This window comes from Engraulis encrasicolus, chromosome 19 (genome assembly GCF_034702125.1).
Source record: "Engraulis encrasicolus isolate BLACKSEA-1 chromosome 19, IST_EnEncr_1.0, whole genome shotgun sequence".
Taxonomy (NCBI): Eukaryota; Metazoa; Chordata; class Actinopteri; order Clupeiformes; family Engraulidae; genus Engraulis; species Engraulis encrasicolus.
In genome coordinates, this window is record NC_085875.1 from 44,962,270 (window position 1) to 44,979,769 (window position 17,500).

Below are 17,500 nucleotides of genomic sequence, written 5' to 3' on the forward strand. Positions count from 1 at the left end.
CACACACACACACACACACACACACACACACACACACACACACACACACACACACACACACACACACACACACACAAACATGTGTGCACGCAAAGGGCTTTAGAGAGATAGACACACACGCACACAACACACAAACACACACACACACACACACACACATACACACACACACACACACACACACACACACACACACACACACACACACACACACACACACACACACACACACGGTCCAACATACAAGTGTGAGCGCAAAGGGCTGTCGAGAGATAGACACACACGCACACAATGTTTCAGTGCGGCCCTGACACATGGTGAGGAGGGTCACAGCGGCTGGCTGCAAGCTCTAATGAATGGAAGAGGTGGTGGTGGTGGTGGTGGAGTTGGTGGTGTGGGTACTCGGCTTGGCATTGGGCAAAGATAGGCTATTAACCCTGATGCCAAGTCATCTGATTTCACAGCATCTCGCCAGCCTAATGAGACACTTGTTATTCTGCCTGTGTGCATTTTCCGCAGCAAATCTGAAATAAATAAAATTGAAAAAAAAATAAAACCAAAACAAGGGAGACGGAGGAAAAAATCTGACAACAAAATGCTCATCACAGTGCAGAAAAACAAACGTGAACACGCGAACACGCACGTGCACGCCGCACGCGCACACAAGCACGCACGCACGCACGCACACACACACCTGTTTGAATACACAATCATATGCTACACTCATCATCACAACCTTGCCGAAAGGTGTTAACAGATTCCTGATCCATTTCCTATTCATCAAGAGAATTAATAGTTGTGAGAGAACCCATCCCGCCCATGTCATACAAGTGTCAGGAAATGTTACTATGAATGTATCCTTCCTCCTGCTCTAATGATGACCACATTAAAACAAACAAACAAAAAAAGAAACACTCCTAGAGTGTTGGTAGAGCCATGGTATATAAACATACTGACAAAATAGCAGAATGATATATTCATTTTATGTTTAACATTTAACATTTTATGCTATTTTACAAACCAACAAACAAATACATAAACCAACACAACCCTGGCAAAAAGGTAAAAAGTGACCCAATACACAATAATAAAAAGCGATGAAAAGAGATGAAACTTTGCGGCTGGAGTGCAGATGGAAGGATAGGAACTTCACGGCGACCAGGGCTTAGAAAAATATTCGAGCTCTTTTTATTTACTTCTGACACCAAAACAAATATGCACGAGGGCATAATGAAAACTTTCTAACAGGACACGGCAGCGTTTCTAACTAACTATGATACATCAGCAGCATCTAGCTACATTGCAATTTACAATTTACAATTTACATTACAGTCTACTAAGACTGCGCAGAGCCAGCTACCTTCCGGTCTTCAGCTGCTCCTTGTTCGCGCACCTGTCTGTCTCTGATTCTGAATCTCCCGTTCACCGAGTGACACGGACATTTTAAACACACCCTTCTCTTGGGCAAATTCACTAATTACATTCAATTATCCAATAGCTACACAGTTTCACAATTGCTGCCTACACTGCTCTTACTGTAATACTCTGCTGCCGGTTTACAAAAATTACAAACACAAAAACAAAAGAAAATTGCCCTGCGCCCATATTACACATTCCCAAATCCCTGTGATATATGAAAAAGTTGACCACATCATCAAAACAGTTTACACATTCAAATACACAAGTTAAACCCAGTCTCCCCCCACAAGTCATTGATGGAATGCTGCCCCCACGGTGCGCATTCCGCGATGCAGACATGACTGACGGAACAAAGTTCATCATGCGAAGTTCTCGGCCGCGAGCCCCGCATGTGTTGCAACGTTCGAGATCCGTGTGCGAGTGTATGTGTGCGTGTGTGTCTGTTCAGTCTATGAAGTTCATCCAACAAGCGTCAACTTTGTGTAAGTCATTAAAACCAGTGAGAAGGGTTAGACTACCTTCTCACACTGTAATTCTGAAATAGATTAATTTTAGTTTTTCATACGACAGCATACAGCTTATGGACTAGTCGTCATCAATGACGCCAGCGACAACACTGAATTCACTGAATGGGGAGACTTGGATATCTGGACTCTAAGTACATACACTGGTTGGTTGTGCAACGTTATTGATTGACCCAAGCAGAGAAGTGAATGAGAGGGGGGGAAAGCAAGCTCACTCTGTTCAGGTGTGCTTCCTGAGGGTGTAAAAATAGCTTGACAGGGAGGGAGAGGAATCAGATCAGACACTTATCTAAAACCAGGGAAGATGTTTAAAAAAATTAAAAGGCCCTTTGATCTTTCAAACGGTAAAGATAGTCATTTTTTGGATTGCAAAAAAATATGAACGAGCAAACATGTATAGTAAATGAGAGAATAAATTGATGGATACAAAGGAGATTAAAAAAACAATAGGAAGAGAAGGATTTATTGCTATTCCCGAATAGCAGTCCCAGAATACATTTCTCATCTGGCTGCAAGATTAGGCATGAGGAGGTTTTTTTTCCTTTTCTTCTTTCTCCTCTGGACCACCACCAACACAAGCAAGCACAGGCTGATGTGATGTGGTCTGAGAGCCAACCACTTTCCCACTCAATCCTAAACACAGAAACGCCACATCGCAACCACAAGCAGCCGCTACAGTTCTGGACCTTTAGAGTCCAATCAGAGTTCCTGAGAAAGGAAAGTTGCTTTTCTTTTTTTAATGCATTTTTGGGGCTTTTTATAGCCTACCTTTATTTTTGACAGGACAGTGGAGTACAGACAGGAAATGAGAGGGGAGAGAGACATGTGGAAGGATCGGCAAATGACCCGGGCCGGAATCGAACCCAGGTCACCAGCGTAGTAACCCAGTGCCCTACTGCTAAGTTGCTTATTACTATTATTATTGTTATTCAACTGATACAAGTTTTCATAATTATTTATCACCCAAGTGAAATGCCTGTGGGTGTGTGTGTGTGTGTGCGCGCGTGTGTGTGTGTGTGTGTGTGTGTGTGTGTGTGTGTGTGTGTGTGTGTGTGTGTGTGTGTGTGTGTGTGTGTGTGTGTGTGTGTGTGTGTGTGTGTAACAATACTGTATCGAACCGAGAAATCGTGATACACAGACTCATGATACTATATCGTGATACAAGGAGGCAGTATCGTGATTCACCCTTTCAAAGTTTGACACCCATCAGTCCAGAAAACTACCACATGATATGAAGTGATGGTGCTTCTAAGCTTCAAATCATCATAACTATCATATATTTAAACTTTTTTAAATTATTTGTAGCCTCTTGTAACCTATTCTACCTATAATCTGTCATAGTTTTATTTATAATTTCATTTTATAACATTGGCAAATGTGAAATCGTGGAGTGTATCGAATCGTAGGTCAAAAATTGTGATATGAACCGAATCGTCAGTTGAGTGTATCGTTACAGCCCTAGTGTGTGTGTGTGTGTGTGTGTGTGTGTGTGTGTGTGTGTGTGTGTGTGTGTGTGTGTGTGTGTGTGTGTGTGTGTGTGTGTGCGTGTGTGCGTGTGCGTGCGTGCGTGTGCGTGCATGCGTGTGTGTGTGTGTGTGTGCATGCGTGTGTGTGTGTGTGTGTGTGTGTGTTTCCCAAGCCAACATGGCATGCAGGGGTGCCCCATTTGAATGACATATGGAGTTGCCCAGCCAGCGAGCCGCCGAAGCATTAAGCACTCCTAACAGATATGACAGGAATATTGAAGGGGCACATTAGCGCTGGCGAGCTCCTACGGCTAGTAGAGTGGCTCAGTCTCGCTCAGCTCCCATCAGCATCAGATGGGGACGAGGGGTGCGGTGGGTGGGCGCTAGTAGAGGGGAGGAAAAAGCAAGTGATATCCCGATAGCACTATGGCATGTGACAGTACTGACCACTAACGTCCAGTGTTGGTCAAGGTGGGTACAGGGTTAGCCGAGAGACACACTGTATCACCATAATTGGAAAGGCTCATGAAAAGATTCATGAAATATTAAGACTCTGACTTTTTGTACATAAAGTAACTTTAGAAAAAAATTATATTCACAAAACAAAATCTTTTTCTTTTCAGAGGACCTAGACTGTTTATTTGCCAATGTGACCGCTTTAACTATAAAGTGCTGGTCAAAATCCTGACAGGAAGGAGAGATTTTTCTCCTCCTTCCCTTCCTCTTCCTCCTCCACTGGATCAAACTTTGATATCACAGATGACGACTGTTACCATCGCCCTCGATGGGGTCTGTTTATTCAGACCCCTATCACATTTCATGTACAATCATAAAGCGCTGAACCACACTCAACGGCTACTCGACAGCATGCATTTAAACGCCTTAAAATCAGAAAATGGAATGCTCAAACCTAATAGCAATGATTTAATTTGAACTTAAAATCTACGTATATGCACAGAAGACCTAAAAGAGAAGTCCATTTATTCCCTGACTGACTGTGCTAAGTTAAGAGTTGAGGCAATAAGTACAGTTCTGCCATGACATTGATAGAGGCACATATGTGATGTTGCAGTGATTGCTGATGCTCTTTCCAGCGGAGGTATCGCACCTTTTGACTTGGTGCCTGGTGGGTGCGTAGTAGCCTGATTATCATCGACTTTCAAATCTCTTCGAGACTTGGTCTGACCAAGAGCATAACAATTAACATTTCCCAAATGGCATGGTTGACCCGCCTCCCTTAGTTTGCTAATGGTTGTTTGCTTCCCAACAAAGTAGGAGGAGTTTCTTTTTTTTCGGCAGCTCAGAAACAATATTTGTATTTCTCTTGGCCTGACTAGAAGCAACGCTGAAGGTGTTGTGTCACTAGGAGGGCACGGCCTGGCTAGGTGCGTAGGTTCCAATAGGTAAACAGGGAGCAAGTAAGGGGAACTCGCACACCTTCATGCCGATGTAAAAGTGTACTTTTATTGCATCTTAGAAGACAAAAGAGCGCTACCCACGTGAAGTGCAAACGTTTCGGTCACAGTCAGACCATCATCAATGCAAAAGAAAGAAGTGATTGCTGAATCATCTGTAAACAGATACACCATAACTTCACGTCATTAGACACAGACCGATCAACTCAACTGAACCCATCACCTCAGTTTAAATTGGCACACACACGGAAAGGCTCAGGGAATACCCCCAGAAATGAAGAGTTGTTTACTTTACTTTAAGCTCACATTTCCCTTTTTAATTTGCCCCGAAATGCAGAAGGTTGAAGGCTGCAGGCAGGCAGGCAGGCAGATAGGCAGGCAGGCAGGGCAGGAAGGCCCGGATGAGATGCCACAGCAGCTCGGAGATGATAAACAATTTCTCCTCATGATTAAACATAAGGGAGGAGAGATTACATCGCCGCTCTTGCAAGGTGACTAACCCCCGGCTCAGCGCGTTTGATCCCAACACCCCCTCCTCCCCCTCCCGCTCCCCCCTCGGTGCACACGCGAGTGAGCCACTTGACACTTCAAGAATGAGCTGCCCTTGGAGAGCCCGGCCAAACAAAGCCAGAGGTAACAAGTGCAGCGGCTGAAAAAACACTCGGCCATGCTAACAGGAGTCACCGCGGCAACGCAACAATACAGCAGCGGCAGTGAGGCATCACCACCGGACAAAAATCTGCTGCATGACTAATAGAGGGTTGATGAAAATGTGGTCTTTCACATCAGAACAAAAAAAAATGATACAGAGGGAAAAATTGCCTTTTCCCCCTCTGACCCAAATGTAAGTGTTGCGAATGTTACATGGTAATACAAAAGAAGGTCTTGAGTTAAGAGTTACATCTGTGCGAGTGTTGCGGTTATATTTTCCTGACCACTGGTGCACAAAGCCCTTCAGCCTCCTCTGCACTGTGAATGTCCAATTACTTGAGAGGGAAAAAAAACACATATTGACACCAGACACAAACTGCTGGCTTGTATTTTTTCCCGAAACCAAGCACTAAAACAACAAAATGGAAAAGACACTGACATGACAAATACGAAATAACAGGCCTTTGGAAGAGGGCAACTTGAAAGGGTCCCCTGATTGCGTCCCCATTTAAGGCACTAAATTGGGCACCCCTGTTGTTCTTACCTCCCTGGTGTCTACTCTCAGCTGGGCAGATGCATCAAGCCAGCCTCCGCTGTGTGTGCCATTTACACGCTTCAATCAACAGCCTAAAAATGACAGCATCCGCCGCTAACACACCCATTACCGCCGGGCAGATTTGCGGCGGCGATTGCCCCATCACTGTTCGAATGGAGAGATGCCGGAGAGGGGAACAGGGGTTAATGCTCTCTAAAAATGTGTGAGCTCCTACTCCGAGGGCCACGGTTTAGTGCCACCAATTCAAATGTTTTCCCCATTAAACTCCTGACCCCATTTTGTGGGCCAAGAAAAGTAGGGGAAAAAATGTCTGAAAGAGAGAGACAGAGAGAGAGAAAAAAGAGAGAGAGAGCGAGAGAAAAAACTAGCGAGCGAGAGAGAGATATAAGAGAGGAAAAAACACACAGAATACAGAAAGAAAGAGAGAAAATTCTGATTCATGTGTAGAAAATGGGCCTTATTCTGCTGGCCGATCCTGAATAAGCCCACATCTTTGGGAGGGAATTTAGCCTCTGATCCTGCAGTGAAAGGATGGGAGGCTTTCCCAGTCCTCTGCAAATCCCAACAGCAAGGCTGCAAAAAAAAACCCGGCCTCCACCCGCCTGCCAAACGGGGAACAAGCACAGCCTGCAATCCCCTAGCATCTGCAAGCAGTGCGAAGCCCACACTTAAACGCATGAGCCAGAGAGGAGAACTGGCCGGAAAAAATCAGATGGACAGAGCAGAGAGGGGGTGGGTGGGATGTGTGGGGTGGGGGGTGACTCTGCTGGCCAGCGCTGAAATGTTGAGAAAGCTTGTGTTGTGTGGAAATCAGCGCAATTTAATATCACAATGGGGGAAAACAAATGGCGAAAGCAAAGGGAGCATGAGGAAAATTGGACCCTTGGCCCTCACCATAATGCATTGGAATCGCTATTGAGGCTGTTTTTCTTGTAATATAGTGTTACAAAGTAAGAACATAACACAAGAAAGCAGAAAAAAATGACTACCCAGAGACCTTTGTGTGAATAAAATTTCAATTCCAAAAACCAAACCGTATATGACACTTACGTCAATTATCCCTGCGCACTGTGACTGCTAACCACATATTGATAGTCGAACACCACACCTTGTAATTTTGTGGTTCAAATTAGGACACAGAATTATACTGCGCTTTGCCATAAAACATGTCTCACGGCCATAAGAGTTATAAAAGCGTCGTGCCTGCCAAATGCCTATAATTTCATCCTACTTTCGCACTGACATTTTGACTGGTCAAATTCAATCGTACACTTTAGCTTGTACAGGCAGCATAACACATTAGCTGGATGTACACCCTTTTTTGCAGTTGTGATGGAATTGCTGTAGATATTAAAATACTATCCTTTGCCAGACTTGGTCAGATATTGGCACGAGCCACTGTCAATGCAAAGACAGAGTGACAGAGAGTTGGCCATTAAAAAGGCAGACTAGCAACCAGACAAATGTGGAAACATGTACTCCTGGTAACAGCAAGCAGTCTACATGAGGGGAACGAAGCAGCCAAGCAATAGCAACTCTGATCCTGCAAAAATAAAGTACCGTAAATAAGTAAATAACTAAAAACTGGAAAATCAATTTGTGAATTTGTGATCACGCTGGAATTTTTTTGGACCACCAATTACAGGAGAAGCTAATCTCTCCAACTGTCTAAGGGCAACCTCTGCAGCCCGTTTCCCACCACTCAAGACTGTTTGCCTGGCTTTCATTAGAGAAATAATTAAACCACTTTAAGGGATATTTATTGTCTAGAAAAAGCGGTTGAGGAAACAGAAACATGTACATCCAAACTTCAGGTGAAGAAGAGGCCAAATGGAAACAATCGCCGGAAAATTGTGACAAATGGCCTTTGCTTACAAACGACCTCCTACACATTCAATTAATTAATGCAGAAGCAAATATGAAATAGCTTTGCCAATGTAAACCTCCTCCCTATGTAACGTATTCCCTTTGTTTATCAACCATCCCCTGCATCGTGTCACCAGCAGTCAAGTTAACCTGTTTAGAACTGTCACTTTTAAAAATTACTTTTGGGGGCTTTTTCGCCTGTTTTAGGATAACACAGTAAAGAGTGGGTAATGAAATGAGTGGGAGAGGGGGAAGACTGGGAAATGACCTCAGGTCGGAATCGAACCCGGGTCCCTGGCGTAACACGATTGGGCCAAGGCCAAGGCCAGAAACATCCCTTTTTATCCCTACACCTGTACAGTATTTCTCACTAGCTGAGGGCTACTGCAATAAAACTCAAATAGAAACAACTTAAGGGGAAACACAAACAGTGGAGATGCTCGAACAAATCAGGCCGATTTAAGTCCTGCTACGCAAACATGAGCTATCTACAAGCCTGCCTGACGTGAATGGACTATTTTATCTGCATCTAATGGATGTAAGGTGTTTCCCTTCCCAGAGCTGATTGGCTTGGCCAATAGAACTGTAGGCTAATAAAAGTTACAAATGAGACCAGGCCATTAGAGCCATTGATGCTCGTTGGGTGCTCACTAATTAATTGATCCTGAAACTTCATCTATTCTGCTGCAAGAGAAACCTTAATTAATCAGCCACCATATCGAGGCTACGTCCTCTTTTCCTCCTCCCTCCCTCCCTCTCTCTCTTTTTTCATCTCCATCTCTCTTCTCCTTCTCCTTTTCCCTTTTTTCTTTTTTTTCTCTTCCTTTTTCTTCTTCTTCTTCTTCCCTTTCCCCTGCCCTTAATGTCTTCTGTTTTAATTGTCGTTCGGAAATGCCTGGGGTCCCAGAGCAAACGAATAGACGTACCGGGTACTTAGAAGACCCGGTTCCGACATTTCAAAAGGCTTTCAAAGAAGCCCACCTCCCCCCAAACCCCAGCCACCACCCCCAGCACCACCACCACCCCAGCAGCCTCCCTGCCTCCCTGTCTACAGCACTGGGTAATTTATATGTTCCTCGTAGCCATCACTCTGCCTGCCCGGCGTACAGTACATTAACCTCAAAGACAATGTCTTTGCTCCTAAGTGATTCAGCTGGCTCAGAGCATGCCTAAACCATGATGGAGGAGTTACCCAATCAATGTAATAAATTACGGCTTTAATTCCACACTGTCAATACAGTTTGGCACAAGGTTATGGGATTCCATTTGGCAACGTCAAGCACCCAACTTTTTTTTCTTTCTTTCTTTATGGGCAACAGAAAGGGGGGAACACACACTCTCTGTAAAGGGGAACATCTTGCTTCAAGGTTAAATGTGTTCCTGCTGCTGGTGGGGGTAGGAGGGTGGAGAGAGAGTGTACAGTAAAAGCAACTACAGGTCTTTCTTTCGATAAAAACCCATTAGTTGACTCAGAACGGCCGCAGAATGGGGAGCGAGCTAAAAGGACAGGGGTCCTCATTGTAGAACAAAAGAAACAGTGGCGGCAAAAAAAATTGTGTTTCCCTCTCCAATTTAATGGTTAGATTCTATTAACTTAGCCAAATGGGTAAAAACAAGCGGTGAGGAGGACCAGTAATGGCTTCTTCCTGGCTTGTTGACACATTTTTCCTTCTTTCATTTCACAGGCAATCTTTTTGCTTGCCTTCACATCAAACGGTAATGTTGCCTTCAAATTCTTTTCCTTTCTGTCTGCCAACATTGACATCACAGGAAATTGCAGTGGAATTGGCAGGCTTTTTACTTTCAAGTTCATTCCACTTCCACACAAAAAGCCCAAATCCTGTCATCAGTCAGCCCTTCATGTTGGTCCCCATTGTTTTGTTTGTTCATTTTCTTTCTCTTGTTCTGTTTTCTTGCTCTCTCTCTCTCTCTCTCTCTCTCTCTCTCTCTCTCTCTCTCTCTCTCTCTCTCTCTCTCTCTCTCACTCTCTCTCTCGCTCTCCATGTCTCTCTCTTTCAGTCTCGCTCTCTCTCACACATGTACACAGTCCTTCTCCTTACTCTCTTTCTCTCTCTCTCTCTCTCTCTCTCTCTCTCTCTCTCTCTCTCTCTCTCTCTCTCTCTCTCTCCCCCCCCCACATGGACGAGGCATTTATCTTCCACAACGGATCTCCAAATTTGCTCGAGGGCTATTTTGCCTCTTTCTTCTCGATCTGTTTGGAGTGGTTACTTGCCATACTTTGGCACGCAAACAGGCAGAGAGAACGAAGAGAAGGGCGGAGAGAGTGAGAGAGAGAACAAGCAGAAAGCCGGGGAGTAAAAGAGAGTAAAGAAAGTGGGGGAAGAAAGAGGTAGAGAGAGAGACAGATACTGTAGATTGAGAGAGAGAGAGAGAAAGAGAGAGAGAGAGAGAAGGGAAGTTACCTAGGGAGGCCTGAGGGTTCAAGCTAGTCCTGGAAACAACAGTGACTCAAATGCCTGGAAGTGAAGAGAAGAGAGGAGAGGAGAGGAGAGGAGAGGAGAGGAGAGGAGAGGAGAGGAGAGGAGAGAAGGAGAGACGCGGTGCAGTGTGGCGCCTCGTATGCCTCTCGCTCCAGTGATCCGAACCCGCCGCTTGCACCATGGCGAGGGCAGGCAGTACACGTTTGCCCCAAGAGAGCGGGATAATCTGGAGGAAATGCCCTGCCACAAGCCTGTCACTGTGGGTGACAGCAGCGACTTCGACACGCTCACAGAGGGAAGCAGACAGGAGGCTAAAATCCTTCCGGCGCCACACCGCAGATACACACACACACACACACACACATACACACACACACACACGCACGTACGTACGTACGCACGCACGCACGCGCACACACAAACACACGCACACACCCCCCCCCCCCCCCCCCCCCCCCACACACACACACACAAAAACGCATACCACTTCCCCTTGCCTTCACAGGCAGGTGCAGCGACACTGTCACCCCTCAAAAGACGGGCCCCAGCCTGTCATGATTCTGAAAATGGCTGTTTTTCTAAAAGAAGAAAGACATGGTGACACAACTGCTGACAAATGGGTTTCTTTTGTGGAGATACTCCAGTGTTTGGCTGCGGCCATTTTTCTTTTTCTTTTTTTTCCGCTGCTGCCACCATACAGGTACTGTGGCAGTAGGAGAAATGAATTTGTTCATTCGGCTGACTGAGGTCTCGAAATAAATACAGGTCCAAGTCACCCGAAAAACGTTAACACACAGACACAGACACAGACACAGACACAGACGGACAGACACACACACACACACACACACACACACACACACACACACACACACACACACACACACACACACACACACACACACACACACACACACACACACACACACACACACACACACACACAAACAGACACACACACACACACACGTGCGAACACACACACGTGCGAACACACACATCCGCCAACAACAAACTAAACTGGTCAAGCTGCTAAGTGTGAGACTTGCACTTTTGCATTTTCTTTCATGCACAAAAATATGTACTGAATTTCTATTCTCTTTCTCTTCTGTGGTATTTGTGTCTGCAGGGCCGCTGACAGCTTTGGCTGCGCCCTGGGAAAAAGTCATCTGAAAGCACCCCCCCACCCCCCAACCCAATTCATACAACGTAATGAGTGCCCAATTCTACCCCTCCTGGGCCAGGAAGAACTGACCCATGTGTCTGTCTCTCTCCAGGCAAACTGTCCCTGTGTCTGTCTCTGCTCTCCGCAGGGCGCAGACTGGCTGAGTGTGTGTGTGTGTGTGTGTGCGTGCGTGCCTGTGTGTGCGTGCGTGCGTGCGTGCATGCGTGTGCGTGCGTGCGTGTGTCTGTGTGTCTGTGCGTGTGTGTGTCGGGGGAGGAAGGACGAATAGGGCGGAAACAAGACACGGGGCAGAACAGAGTACAGAGGGAATGATGAGCCGAGCCGAGCGGCGGCAGGGATGGAGGACATCTGTGTCACCCGCAGGCACATGTGTGACATCACTGTCTCTCGTGTCATGTCATTCCGTTCCGTTCCGTTCCGTTCCCACCCACCCACACACTCCATTCCAGACCCCACCCTCCCTCTTCCTCCACCACCTCCTCCTCCTCCTCCTCCTCCTCCCAACGGAAGGTCCCAGATTTGTCTGAATGTCGGGCAGGCCTCTGGATCAAATTAGATGGGAATTGTTTGAAGAGATTTTTTTGTTCATTTTATTTTTTTCTTCTCTCGGTCCCTCTGTCCCTCTGTCCCTCTGTCCCTCTGTCTCTCTCTCTCTCTCTCTCTCTCTCTCTCTCTCTCTCTCTCTCTCTCTCTCAGTCACCCCCTCGGCTGTTTACATTTATTCCTGGGACGGATGAGCCTGTTCGCTCACTTCTTCTTCTCCCTCTCCTTCTCCGTTTTTGTTTGACTCATTGCGTTATGAGACATATCAGAGGGACATAAAGCGATGCAAACGGTTCCATCTCTCTTGTTATAAACTCATTACTTTCGCTTAGTTATGTTTCGCAATTACACTCTCGTGTTCGCTCCCCCTTTAATGGCGGCGCTAGATAATTATAACTTTAGAAGTTATCTCCCTTGGCCATAGTCGGGGGATAACAACTAATTTCTCTAATTATTTTTGCGTGGCTGCTCTGTGACGGCTAAGTCTATGGGTCTCTCGCTCCCCCATCGCAATGCACTTGATTGCCGAAGAATGGGATTTTGTTTAGTGAGACTGTGTGTGTGTGTGTGTGTGTGTGTGTGTGTGTGTGTGTGTGTGTGTGTGTGTGTGTGTGTGTGTGTGTGTGTGTGTGTGTGTGTGTGTGTGTGTGTGTGTGTGTGTGTGTGTGTGTGTATGCTGTTTGTGTGTGTGTATGCTGTATGTGTGTGTGTGTGTGTGTGTTTTCCAGTCCCCTTCCCTCTCTGTTTCCAGAACCTTCCCTTTGGCTTGGTCTGATGTCATAGGAGAGAGAGAGAGAGAGAGAGAGAGAGAGAGAGAGAGAGAGAGAGAGAGAGAGAGAGAGAGAGAGAGAGAGAAAGAGAGATGAAGCAGCAACCATGAGCAGCTCTTTACATAAGATTTTTTTTTAAGCAATAGGAAGTCTGTAATGTGGCCTACCGAGTGCTCCATTGGAGTTACCGCCAGTGCACCGAGTGCCCTGGGGTCCGGCTTTAATCAAAAAAACAATGGTAATCCATGCAGGAAGCTAATATTGAACATAAAAAATGGCTGAGTAAATAATAAAATAGCTTTTAAAAGGGACGCATGGACTGTCGCTGATTACTTTGGGCTTTGCTGCGCAACCACCACCCACCCCGCGCACGCACACGCACACACACATACACACACGCACACGCACACGCACACGCACACGCACACGCACACACACACACACACACTTCTCTCCCCTTCTCTCAACCTCGACCCCCAATATTTTTTTATGGTGGGTTCACCACTATGGGCATTCAGGCTTTGAGACGGTGCACAGTATGAATATGCTGTTAATGCCTAGGATAAGCTTGGCTTTTTCATCCATGTCTCTCTCTATCTCTCGCTCTCTCACACTGACACACAAACACACACACACATACACACACACACACACACACACACACACACACACACACACACACACACACACACACACACACACACACACACACACACACACACACACACACACACCACCACCACCACCCCCACTCACACCCTCACACACACCCCCACTCCCATGTCCCCATGGGTGCATGAGTAGAGAGAGCTGGCTAAGTCGGAGGTCCTGCCATTGGTGCCAGAAGCTCTGCTCTCCGGAGAGGCATTAGAGGCCAGAGCAACAGGCCTGCCTGGGCCCTGCCTGCCTGGCTAAATATAGTGTGCTGTGGCAGGGGAGAACTGTCAGCTCTCCACACCGCTCAGCTCAGCTCAGCTCAGAAAAGTGTAGTGCGCCCCCGCTTCACTGACATCCAGCGATAAAGACAGAAAGAGGGGGAGAGAGAGAGAGAGAGAGAGAGAGAGAAAGAGAGAGACAGAGACAGAGACAGAGACAGAGACAGACAGACAGACAGACAGACAGACAGACAGACAGACAGACAGACAGACAGAGATTGTCTGGACTTGTCTGGGCTGGGCTGGATCTCATTCAAATCCACATTTGGATAATAAAATCCCAAAAACATGAGGGCGCAGGGGAGGGATGTAACCAAATATGAGTGCCAGGCATGGATCCAGGTGGAGTACCATGGAGTACCATGTCTTAGTCCAATTCACATTTGAAAATAAAACACGGAAAACACAAGGAGAACAATGCTACAGCCACAATCTCGGACCAGAACCAAGAATTGCAGCCTTGCTGATTTTTTTTGCTTTCAATGTTTGTAACAAACACTGGACTAAACTGGATCTTATTCGAACAACCATTAAAAGAAGAAAGAAAAAACAAGCAAACACACACACACGCGCACATGCACGCACGCAGGCATGCATGCACGCACACATGGACGTATGTGCACACACAGAGACACACAAGAGCAATAGAATGGCAATTACGCCCCTCTCTTTACCCTTTTGAGTAGAATACCATTTGGAGTGGTAACTTATTTTCAGAGTAGCCATCCTAATGCTCTTGTGGCTGTGAATGGGGGCCATGAAAATCAGCAGCAGTTTCCAGCCTGCCAAGAAGGTGCTGGCCGGTTTCTGAATGTCACCCACATATGCCAGGGGGCGGCATTACGGCAGCACAGCATGAGACCTCTCAGACTCTCAGTGCTCTCAGCTTCTCATCGCTCAGGACATTTGCAGAGAAATGGATGACCCTTCTCTCCTCTCTCTGATCACACTTGACTCTTGCCACTTGGCTATCATGATGACAGACGCAGCCCTGACAGACACGGGCCTTATGAAACAGTTACACTTGCAGTACACTGCAATACAGTAATAAAAGTCTGAAATATTTCAGTGACTGACCAAGCTCTATCACGTACACTTACACTTACACTAACACTTGTTGTGTTACAGTGATTTTCAAGAATATAGTATTTATTTAACCCCTTAAAACAGGGAACATCATGCATGTCTCTATCATTACATACAGTAGAAACCAGAAAGTGGTTTGTGTTGGAGGTCTTTAACACGTTAAGACACAACATTATAAATATGTTGTTACCAGAATGGCAATGACCAAGTCGTGGTGCATTACTAAAGGCCCGGTGTTATGTCATAGTAGTGTAGTTAACTTTTTAACAACTACTACAGCGTTCCACTGGTGGAACAGCGTGCATTATGGGGCTACGATCTGCTGTAATCTGATTGGTTCCACAGTGTTCCATCCCAATAACCACTCACACGTACCTGTGGCTGCGCGTACGGCATCCCGCCCATTCCGAGCTGGCCACGCCCCTGCATTCCCATTGGGTAGCGGTGGGAGGCGGGCGATCCGTATGGCTGTCCTGGGTAAGGCCCGCCTTGTTGCTGCTGTTGCTGTGCCTGCTGCTGCTGCACTTGCTGTGCCTGCTGCTGTTGCTGCTGCTGCTGCTGCTGCTGCTGTTGCTGTGAATAAGGGTTGCTGCCACTGCCCATCCCATACAGCTGAGAACGCTTCATCACCACAAAGTCCATGGAACCCACCTGCAAAACAGCACAGAGAATAGAACAGAGAGAGAGAGAGAGAGAGAGAGAGAGAGAGAGAGAGAGAGAGAGAGAGAGAGAGAGAGAGAGAGAGAGAGATAAAGAGAAAGAGAGAGACAGAGGTGAGCTGTGAACTATGAGCTAGACACCTGAATCCATCAGTCAAACCTGGATAACACTGTGTCTCAGCTGGGTTACTACAAATGGAAGGCAGGATAGGAAGAGGGGTTTTGGGGGCGAGACGAGAGACAAGAGAAGAGAAGAAAAAAAAGTACCCAAAAAGATTTTCTTTTGCCCGCACCAATTTATTCCTTTTCAAAGTATTTTGTTCTTTTGAAGGTTCTTTTCCCCCACTTCTCCTTCCTTCCTCCTCTACCGTACTTTCTTCCCCTCTTTCCTTGACCCAGTGAGTCAACGGGAAAATTCCGGCATGTCAGGTTAACATTAATCCGTCACCCAAAACGCAGAACACACGGCGGGGCAGATTATGTCAGCTCTGATGTCTCCGCTCCGCTGTGCTGGATCACCCATGATTTATGGCATTTGTTCCCACTGTCTTTTTCAGTCCAGCACGGCCTTGCAGAGTACATACCTCTACCCCCCCCCTCTCTTCCCTCTCTCTCTCTCTCTCTCTCTCTCTCCATCTCTGTGTCTCTCTCCCCTTCCTTGCGTCTCTCTCTCTCCCCATCTCTCTGTCCCTGTCTCTCTCCATCTCTCTTTCTCTCCCCTCTCTCCATCTCTCTTACTCTCTCTTTCTCTTTCTCTTTCTCTCTCACACACACGCACGCCTCTTTCTCTCCATCTCTCTCTCTCCGTCTCTCTCTGCTTTTCTCTCTCCCACTCCGTCTTTTCTTTCCTTCTTCCTGAACAATGCCTCTACTTCCACCACTTCCACGCTCCCTATGACTCCTGTCCCGCTGAGCTGTGCTGTTCAAGGGAGAATAGCAGGTATTTTTTTCAGAGACAGTGTGCGTGTGTGTGTGTGTATGTGTGTGTGTGTGTGTGTGTGTGTGTTTGTGTGTGCGTGTGTGTGTGTGTGTTTGTGTGTGTGTGTGTATGTGTGCGTGTGTGTGTGTGTGTGTGTGTGTTTGTTTTTTTGGGGGTTTTTTTTGGGGGGGGGGGGCTGAAAATGTCAAGGAACAAGCACAGACCCATTTGGTCATGTGGACAGGATAAAAGTGGGCAATAAAAATAAAAGGCTGCTTGCCTCATAGGCCCTCTCTTTAAACAAACCAGCCATACCCTGCCTGGTGGTCACCGAAGTCAGACCACCACCAATACAAGACAAGCTCTCTGGCAGAAAAAAGGAGGGGGAAATAGGGGAGAAATGCTGGCAACATGTTCTTTTTTCCACAAATACCTTCCAATTGGCTTGCTAGACTCAGGTGAGCCTGAGTACAAGTGTGTGTGTGCGTATGTGTGTGTGCGTATGTGTGTGTGTGGGTGTGTGTGGGTGTGTGTGTGTGTGTGTGTGCCTGCAGATGCATATGTGTGTGTGTACAGTGTGTGTGTGTGTGTGTGTGTGTGTGTGTGTGTGTGTGTGTGTGTGTGTGTGTGTGTGTGTGTGTGTGTGTGTGTGTGTGTGTGTGTGTGTGTGTGTGTGAATGCGTATGAGTGTGTGTGTGGTCGCGTTGGCTGGTTGGCTGGCCTCCCAGTCGCTGGTTTCCAGATTAAGCAGGATTTAGTGTGGGCTTCTCCTCTCCTCTCTCCTCACCCGCTGCATGAGGGACAGGCCCTCTACGTCTCCACTAGCACCTTAATTGGCAAAATGACGGAAACAAATGCGACTCCCAGGGCTTGAAACTAGGCCGCCGCACGCATCACGGAACACTTCTCCTCCACTCATCCTTCCTTTCCCTTCCCTTACCTTCCCACCGCCTACAACCTCTCTCTCGCCCCGCACGCACGCACACACACACACGCGCGTGCGCGCGCACACACGCACACGAACACACTCACACACACACACGCACACTCGCACGCGCAAACAC

The 17,500-nt window shown here is 46.8% G+C and overlaps 1 protein-coding gene across 2 annotated transcripts in view; it reads right to left on the minus strand.

The window, feature by feature from the left end:
• LOC134435504 (AT-rich interactive domain-containing protein 1B-like) overlaps positions 1-17,500 on the minus strand; it is a 302,917-nt gene that overhangs the window by 257,665 nt on the left and 27,752 nt on the right. For both annotated transcript variants that reach the window (XM_063184526.1, XM_063184525.1), the window contains exon 2: positions 15,234-15,509. In XM_063184526.1, coding sequence (XP_063040596.1) covers positions 15,234-15,509 — 276 coding nt within the window. The remainder of the gene's footprint in view (positions 1-15,233; positions 15,510-17,500) is intronic.